Below are 9,996 nucleotides of genomic sequence, written 5' to 3' on the forward strand. Positions count from 1 at the left end.
AGTGGTTCGGAGCGTGTATCAAACTGCCAAAGTCACGCCCCCCAGTGGTGAACCATTGAAATTTCGAAACAATTATGACATAACGAAGCCTCGTTTACTGAAATCACGTGACTTTTGCAGTTTGATACACGCTCTGAACCACTGTTTCGAAACAAAAGATTTGTAAATTTCAAAGCTTCATGAAGCGGTGTTTTAAAAAATTGCCCATCACTAGATATTATTGAATAAAGTCGTAACGACTTGTAACGATAAAGTTTACCATGGCTTCATAAGTTAATTAAAAACATAAAAATCAAAACACACCTGATGCACATTCTTTGTTTTTTTATTTTCTAGAATTAGAAGTGCTGTATTTTTGTGTAATTAATTAAGAGAGGTTGCACGGCCATCTTACTCCGTCGAAAGTGACTTGTCTTGAACGCGCCTGCCATCGTAAACACGACTTCCCACCTCGAAAATACGATCTTCCCTGGAAGACTTGAACGCACTAATAAACTCTAATGCTGCCTTCACGTGCTCTTGGAATTACCCTAAATACGAGTTTCCTTGGTAAAAGTTGCACAAGAACATCCTCCCATTTCGAAACCTGAATACGATGAGCTCATAATCACGACTTCAGAAGTGGGAATTACCAAATTTCCGATAGCACATGAAGGCAGCTTTATTTTCATCGCCATTGGCTGTGTTCAGAATAGAATACTTGCATACTGCACATTATTTGTGCCAAATACTAAACACTATTATTTGTTATGCAACAGTAATGCTGCTTGGCTTGTTGCTCATTTAATTTTGCAAGTTACCCCACAAGGTTACTTTGCATTTTTAATCTAATTTGTTCCAATTAGTCCAATCAAATGAGTCAGGAAGGACATATTAAAAACAAAGTTGATTGCAGTTGTTGTTTCCGGTTCACCACTTTTTAAATTAAAGTTTGAGCACATTGCATTATGGGATGCAGTATCTTTTTCAGTGTGCTCTGTTGTGTACTGTATTGCTATTCTGAACATAGCCATTCTATAAGGAGCCTTTGAATGCTTGAGCACTGTGTGCATTATGGGATCATAATTAAATGAACTCCTTCCTGTTAAAGCGTACTTGAGGTCTGAGCTGACTTTATGCACTAACAAGTAGAAGGTAGAGTCGTGCTTAATATTGAGAGACTGAAAATGATTTACTTTGCACAAGCCATCTGAGCTGCATGAGTGAAGGGAAAACTGGAAAAGCACATCTTTTGGGAATAATGAAGTCATTCTGTATCGTCTGGTCCTGCTGTTCACAGGTTGATCTTTTACCGATTAATGTGAACTTTGTGTGCTTTTGAAACCCTGGACATTATGTACATGAATAATGAGCACAAGACATCCATAAAAGATTCTCAAATTAAATGCATCATTCCACTTGTATACATGTTTACTTTAATAAAATACACTTCAAATAACAATACAGTCAAGACCATGCGTTAATTGTATAATTAAATAAATTAGGGAAAAGATGAATCAATAAACGCTGTCCAGGAGACTGAAGGTGCATGAAGGGTTAAAGTGCATCTTAAGTCAAACTGCTGCATGCTACAGAGAGACGCCAAGACAAGTACACACTGCTGCAGAAAACACGGTCTGAAACGAGCTTCATCAGAGTATACGGTGCAGTGAACAACATGTAGTGTTTGTGAAGGTGATTTTAGACACACTATGGTCAGTAAATGATTCCAAAAGAATCCAAAATGGAACTCGCAGTCGCAGCACGATAAAAGTTTTAGTCAAGCGATGCATTTGACAGAATGCGCAGTAGAGGGGCGTTCACATTGATTTGCAGTGACCGGAAATGTTTCATTTTTAAAGGCATTTGAGACGACTGCTTGAGTATTTGTTTAACAAGTGAGCAGCAACAACCAGTGAAGCTCATGTGATCTCGCATCTGATATAGTTGGATGCATCAGCCGGGCATGAACGATGACAGAAAGCGATGTTAATGTGAACGCCCAAGTGTTTTTGGGCCTTGTCCTGAACTCTTGTGCAACTAGCAAAATACTTTAATCATCCTCATTCTATCAATCTATACAAAATCAGTCATAAATAAATTTAGAAAAGCTCAATCATTTACTGTCGGATTTTCTTTACGGCTGGAAATCTTAACAGTAGGTCCCTTTCATTCACCAGTAATGAATTCATTAAAGTTGTGTCTCTCTCGTCCCTCTACATAGGCCAGGTCAGATTAATGCAGAGCATTCCACCCCCTACTGGAGCCCCCAGTCACTGCGTGCAGCTTCACGGGGAGTCTGTTCAAGTGGGCGTTAACTGTGGCGGGAGACGGTGAGAGGATGAAATGAAGGGAACGGAGAGAAAGGAGAGGATGTGCGCTCGCTGCAGACACTGCAGTCTACTGGTTCTTCTTGTCATCGGGTGGGGAGTAGGGTGGAGGTTTGTCCTTCAGAATAAAAACAAAACGGTATTCTTGGTTACATATGAACTTTAATGCATTTAACTTGGTTACATATGAACTTTGACGCATTTAACTTGGTTACATATGAACTTTAATGCATTTAACTTGGTTACATATGAACTTTGACGCATTTAACTTGGTTACATATGAACTTTAATGCATTTAACTTGGTCACAAATGTACTTTGACGCATTTAACTTGGTTACATATGAACTTCAATGCATTTAACTTGGTTACGTATGATCTCTGAGACATTTAACTTGGTTACATATGAACTTTGACACATTTAACTTGGTTACGTATGAACTTTGACGTATTTAACTTGTTTACATATGAACTTTGACGCATTTAACTTGGTTACATATGAACTTTGACGTATTTAACTTGGTTACATATGAACTTTGACGTATTTAACTTGGTTACATATGAACTTTGACACATTTAACTTGGTTACATATGAACTTTGACGCATTTAACTTGGTTACATATGAACTTCAATGCATTTAACTTGGTTACGTATGATCTCTGAGACATTTAACTTGGTTACATATGAACTTTGACACATTTAACTTGGTTACGTATGAACTTTGACGTATTTAACTTGGTTACATATGAACTTTGACGCATTTAACTTGGTTACATATGAACTTTGACGTATTTAACTTGGTTACATATGAACTTTAATGCATTTAACTTGGTTACATTTGAACTTTGACGTATTTAACTTGGTTACATATGAACTTTGACGTATTTAACTTGGTTACATATGAACTTTAATGCATTTAACTTGGTTACATTTGAACTTTGACGTATTTAACTTGGTTACATATGAACTTTGACATATTTAACTTGGTTACATATGAACTTTAATGCATTTAACTTGGTCACAAATGTACTTTGACGCATTTAACTTGGTTACATATGAACTTCAATGCATTTAACTTGGTTACGTATGATCTCTGACACATTTAACTTGGTTACATATGAACTTTGACGCATTTAACTTGGTTACATATGAACTTCAATGCATTTAACTTGGTTACGTATGATCTCTGACACATTTAACTTGGTTACATATGAACTTTGACACATTTAACTTGGTTACGTATGAACTTTGACGTATTTAACTTGTTTACATATGAACTTTGACGCATTTAACTTGGTTACATATGAACTTTGACGTATTTAACTTGGTTACATATGAACTTTAATGCATTTAACTTGGTTACATTTGAACTTTGACGTATTTAACTTGGTTACATATGAACTTTGACGTATTTAACTTGGTTACATATGAACTTTAATGCATTTAACTTGGTTACATTTGAACTTTGACGTATTTAACTTGGTTACATATGAACTTTGACATATTTAACTTGGTTACATATGAACTTTAATGCATTTAACTTGGTCACAAATGTACTTTGACGCATTTAACTTGGTTACATATGAACTTTATTATACATGAACCTGGTTATATATGACCTGGTAACAGGATAGACTTGGTTAACAGATTGAACCTAGTTATATATGAACTTTAAACATAATTTAACTTGGTTACATATGAACTTTATTATATATGAACTTGGTTAAACGATTGAACCTGGTTATATATGGCCTTTGTTAACAGGACAGACTTGGTATACTGGTTGAGCCTAGTTATTTATGGACTTTAACGCATTTAACTTGGTTGCATATGAACTTTATTAACAGGTTGGTTAACAGGCTAAACCTGGTTACATATGGACTTTGTTAACAGGACAGACTTGGTAAATTGGTTGGACCAAGTTATATAAGGACTTTAACACATTTAACTTGGTTGGTTACATGTGAACTTTATTAAAAGGTGAGTTAACAGGTTGGACCTGGTTATATGTGGACTTTGTTAACAGGATAGACTTAGTTAAGAGGTCAGACCTTTTCATATATGGACTTTAACACATTTAACTTGGTTGCATATGAACTGTTAACAGGTTAGTGAACTCACCTCCGGCAGGTAGACCCGCATCGGAGCAAAAGTAGTCGGTGTGGAACTCGCTGCAGCTTCGGCTGCTTTTGCCTCCGCTAGAACAATAAATACAGCCATTTTAATGGATTTAATGGAAATTAATTATGAATAAATGAACAAGAAGTCTGTCAGAGTTAATCAGTAAAACAGTAGTGACATCTTCAACACTACAGTTACAGTTCTGGCTCATACCTGCAGGGGTTCTGGGCAGGTCTGGGTCGAGAGGAGCTTGGTCCATTGGAGCTGTATATGGGGGAGGCGGCATGTAGGCCGCTGGTCCATCAAACCAGGACCCACCTACAGAACCCAAATGATGAGCAGAAAGTTTAAAGTTTGCTCAGCCCTATTTAACAGTGTATCTGCATGAATAGATATGTTATTACCTGGAGGTGGAGGTCCAGGATAGACATATCCAGGAGGAGGAGGTCCGGAATACATGCCGTTAGCAGGAGGAGGTGGAGGGTAGGCGTACGCCCCGTTCGCCATGTAAGGACAGCCGAAATTTCCAGTCACTGGTTGCCCTCTGGATGCTGAAATGAATGAGAGAGAGAGACTGAAGGTAATGCTTCCACATCAAATCAACAGTTTGATGGTAAAACAAGTGTCTTTTTAAAACTGTTGAAATGTCCAAAACAAACGTACCCTGTGCTGCCACCTGTAGCATGTACTGTCCAAACTCAATCGCTCCTCCAGCAGTAAAGATCAACTTGAAGGTTGCAGAACCTTCCCAGCCACCTGGAACAGTGATGGAAACACACTTTTAGGGTTGGATATAGAGATTGCATTGGATTTGATAAGACACATGCATTTCAATTCCTCTTATGGATTCCTTTGTGTGCATTTTAATATGATTTTAAACCATTCAAGCGCAAGAAGACCCAGTGCTGCACACAAATCCAAAGCACACTGATTTTAAACCATTCCAGCGCTGTACATCCAAAAAAGACGCGCGCAAAGAAATCCGCCTCTCATACCGTTACTAAACTCTGCTCACTCTTCCACCTCTTTTTACACTTAAACGAACAAATACACACACAAAAATTTCAAAATATCCTCGTAAACACAGTCGGTTGTGCTTTAAATAAATAAACGCAAACAGCTGAAAAAGAAAACGCATGTGTAACAGTATATTGGATCAGTGCAGCTCTTAAAGTGACAGCAGCCTAATATTCCTGCTGCCGTCTCTATAATAACATTAAATAAAGAGAAAATTCACTCGCTGTTCTTGACTGAATAACTTTTGTAACTATATTTGTAATGTATATTTTATTCATAAAGTGCAGTGATATTTTACATTTGATTACAGTTTCTGTACCTGAATACCTGAAAATCTTAAATCACTTTATTTCAATCGTTCAGTTGTATTTATTTGTGCGACTGCTAATTTGTTTGTTCTTTTTTTAATTGCTGAGTGTTCACCTGTCTTTAATAATGCTTGAGATTTATATTTGTTAGGCTAGATTTTTTTGCTACGGTATTTTTAAACCAAACCAGTCAAATGTTCCTTGTGTAAGTGTTTAGCCTGTTGATTTTAGCCTGTTAATTTTTGTTTATGGTATTCAGCTGAAATGTTTTGTAATAAGACTTAGAATAAATGTGAATGAGATTTTTTTTTTACCTCATTGGAATCGAAATTAGGAATCGATAAGAAGAAAAATTGATACATTTCAAACAATATCCAATCCTATGCTTTAGTATACTTATATGCCACAGTCCTCTTTACTGTGCCTCGAGTACACACAAGTTCAGATTACCTGAAACCAGGACTCTTCATATACTTTCTTTCAAGGATCAGATTATCCAAATGAAAACTCAAGAAGAGGCTTGATTCAGATCTGAACCAAATTGGTTTTGGGCCAGATCTGGCTGAGCTTTGGAAGAGATTTTGGCCCACATGCCACAAGGAATTATGGCCTAAGGTTGGCCCAAGTACCGTTTGCCGAAAGTCAACCAGATCAATGCAGGAAGCAAACCAAAACTCGCCCTCAACTTCACGATGTCCCAAGAAATCAGCCATAACTGGCTCACAACAGCGCCATAATCCCCAGATGTCAAGCAGACAAGAGCCAAACTGCCACCACCTTTAGCCCAGAACCAGACCAGAAGCTCCAAAAAACAGCCATAACTGGGCCAGTATTATGCCGGAGTCACCAAAACTGAACCAGAAATTACCCTTATATAATATTTATATATTGTGCAAGGTATAATAAAAGAATGAAACTACACAAATGCAAAGTATAACGTTTTATTGATGCAGAGATACTCTTTTTTGAAGTTTAAAGGCCAATTCACACTGCACACTGTTACCTCTATTGCTGTCTGTCGGAGCTTGTTCTCTTCGATTAAACATGCTGAATCGGAATTAGAAGATCTGAGAATCTGGTGACTGTCGGCATTGGCGTATTTATTTTTAGTTTTCAGTGTTAGACTCTTTATTCCCTCTTTGCTCACTCTGTCCTCACAGCAGCAGTATTATACTTAGGTTCGGTGTTCTTACCTCCAGGCTCGGCGCTGACTGTGCCTTTGATGTAGTTTGCACCAAGTACTGGCTGTTTCACCTCACAGCCCTTTATAAGATAAAAGGGCATCATGAAAGACTGCAGCGGGTCCTTCCCTTTAGTCACGAAGATCATCTAAAGACCCAAACACATGAGCAGTTAAAATAGTCAACATAGTGTGGAGAACCATTGAGACCAAATATCAGATGCATCCTACAGCCAATCAGAAGACAGTAAAGGCCAATCTACTCCATAATGGATTGTTCAGGTTTGGGGTTTATCGTATTAAAAAATATAACATTCACTGCTCTGTCCTTATCATTATTAAAAAAACAACATGATGGTCTCAAAACTCTTTTTCTTGCATCACCTACCCTGTAAGGTGTCAGGAAGACGCTTCCCTTCTTGCTTTTTCTGAAGGGTTCTGGCAAGCGTTCTGTGTCACTGAACACCAGCTCCACATTCTCATATGACATCAAGACACTGTAGGAAAACATACTCTGTTTAATACAGTCAGCGCTTTCTGTGCCAACATAATCAAAGCAAGCTTTGTCATCACTGATACACTGTAAAAGAAGGATTTTTCAGTCTTTACCATTTCACGTTTAATTCAGTGTGTTGCTTGCCTTTTCTTTGTAATTATTTGTGAAATGTAATCAATTGTTTTAAAGTAAATCCTACACCTATTTTTTTTTTCTTAGTGTAAGGATCAAAGAATAAAAAAGTTATTTTTTAACCACATTCAGTAGCTCTGCTACAGTATGATTTAAGGTTTTAATTAAATCCAAATTGCTTGTCCTTGACTTTTGTTTATAGTTTTCAAGAACACCAGCATCAAATACTAGTGTTAAAATAATTAATTATAAATAATAATATATACAAATACATAAAAATTACATTTTAAATATTACATATATATTTAATATTACATATTAAAAATATAAATCAATATATTTTTTATTAAAAAATAATACAATAATAATAATATTAGTCAATTATTATAGTGGAAATGATTTAGGAAACAGTTTAAGATTTATTTAAGAGTAATGAATACATTTATTTTAAGAGTAATGAAGAAATAAGGTAATGTAGATGAAATTTTAAAAAATATATATATAGTATATGTGGGTACTTATATAGTATTTTTATTGATGTTAGAGATATGATGTCATTTCTGAGGTCAGCAATCTTAAGAGAAATGAAGACATTTATTTTAGGAGTAATGAAGAAATAGCAATGTAGAAGAAATGCAAAAAATAAATAAACATAAATTAAAAGCAATTAAAAGACCGTATCAGACGATATCAACTATATTTGGATACTTGTATAATATTTTTGTTGATATGTTTAGAGATATGATGTCATTCCTGAGGTCTTTATCAGTGGTTCTGCTACAGTATGATTTAAGTGTTTAAATCCAAATTGCTTGTCCTTGACTTTTGTTTATAGTTTTCAAGAATGCCAGCATCAAATACTAGTGTTAAAATAATTAATTATAAATAATAATATTTACAAATTACATTTTAATTATTACATATATATTTAATATTACCTATTAAAAATATAAATGAATATATTTTTATTAAATAATAAAATAATAATAATAATAGTTAATTATTATAGTGGAAGTAATTTAGGAAAGACATTTATTTTAGGAGTAATGAAGAAATAATGTAATATAGATGAAATGAAAAATAAATGAAAAGCTTAATAAGATGGTATCTAATATATTTGGCTACTTATATAGTATTTTTATTGATTTTAGAGAGATGTCATTCCTGAGGTCAGAAATGAAAACATTTACTTTAGGAGTAATGAAGAAATAACTTAATGTAGAAGAAATGCAAACAAAATTTATTGATATGTTAGAGATATGATGCCATTCCTGAGGTCTTTATCAGTTGTGTAATAAGATCAGGCTAGTATAAGAACATGTCATTTCTTTTAGAAGAAGGTTAAGAAGATTATTGTTGAACTACCGCGACTACACACAGCAGAAATACTAATCCTACTACGGCGAGGGTTTAGCTCATTAATATTAATTACGTAACGTAGCATTCGACCCGTAAGCCTATCTCTGATTGGCTGAAAGGCAAGCGAACGTGACTGAACGCAGCAGGAAGGTTTCCAAGCAACTTGAGCATGACTAAATTAATATTCATAGACTCAAGCTTCGCCATAGTAGGATTTCCGAAAGCTGCGCAAGATCTATGTTTTTAAAAGATAGCAATTTATCTGACTGAATATGGATTACATATTTACTGTGTAAACATAATGTTGCATAAAATAAATACACAAACCGCAGACAATCTATTACAAACTGAACAGAATGGGTGTGATCTAACGGTTCACGCGATGTTATCCAACTTATGACACTGTACTATTCATATTATATTTAAACACAACATACAATATTTAATTCAATACGGTCGTTTTGGACAAATCCGTGAAATACAACAAACCAGATAAATAATAACGCAACAATAATCACTGAGTTTGATTGTACCTTTCGCTGTTGTTGATGATAACACCTCCTGATTCAGAGTGATTGCTGTTGAGGGCCATGTTTGATGTCTGTCTGTTATTGAGTAGAATTAACACTCAACATTGATTCTACGAGCGCAGCTCAATGATCCACCTGCACTTCCGCCATAAGACACGCCCCCGGTGACATCACGGCTCTGGTTTTAGACGTTTCCCGAACCTTCTCAAATAAACAGTTTGGTTTAATCTAATCAAACAACGATAATTTTGTAATCTTTTAATACTGCTTGCCTAGATAGATAGATAAGAATTGTAATAGGGCTATATATAAATAATTAGAATGTAATTATTAATATATAAAATATATTAATACCTTTTTAATGAAATACACTCGTTAAATACCAAAATAATTAAACTTATAAGAAAACAATCACCATCACTAAGGTTTATTTTGTAAATGACACAAACTAAGTGCTGAGGTAAAACGACGTAAATCATCGGGACAATATTCATATGTCTATGTAGGCCAAATATATTTATTTAAAACTTGATTCAGCGTCATTG

The 9,996-nt window shown here is 35.2% G+C and overlaps 1 protein-coding gene across 1 annotated transcript; it reads right to left on the minus strand.

Moving 5' to 3' along the window:
• Window positions 1-1,392: 1,392 nt before the first annotated feature.
• On the minus strand, window positions 1,393-9,625 carry wbp2 (WW domain binding protein 2). Its single transcript, XM_048170761.1, has 8 exons — window positions 9,455-9,625; window positions 7,323-7,431; window positions 6,948-7,083; window positions 5,093-5,185; window positions 4,834-4,980; window positions 4,643-4,747; window positions 4,430-4,506; window positions 1,393-2,427 (listed from the first exon to the last, which is right to left on the minus strand). Exons 1-8 carry the CDS (start codon window positions 9,511-9,513, stop codon window positions 2,380-2,382), a joined length of 774 nt encoding a protein of 257 aa, XP_048026718.1. The 5' UTR covers window positions 9,514-9,625; the 3' UTR covers window positions 1,393-2,379.
• Between the last annotated feature and the right edge of the window lie 371 nt (window positions 9,626-9,996).

This window comes from Megalobrama amblycephala, linkage group LG20 (assembly GCF_018812025.1).
Source record: "Megalobrama amblycephala isolate DHTTF-2021 linkage group LG20, ASM1881202v1, whole genome shotgun sequence".
Lineage (NCBI taxonomy): Eukaryota > Metazoa > Chordata > Actinopteri > Cypriniformes > Xenocyprididae > Megalobrama > Megalobrama amblycephala.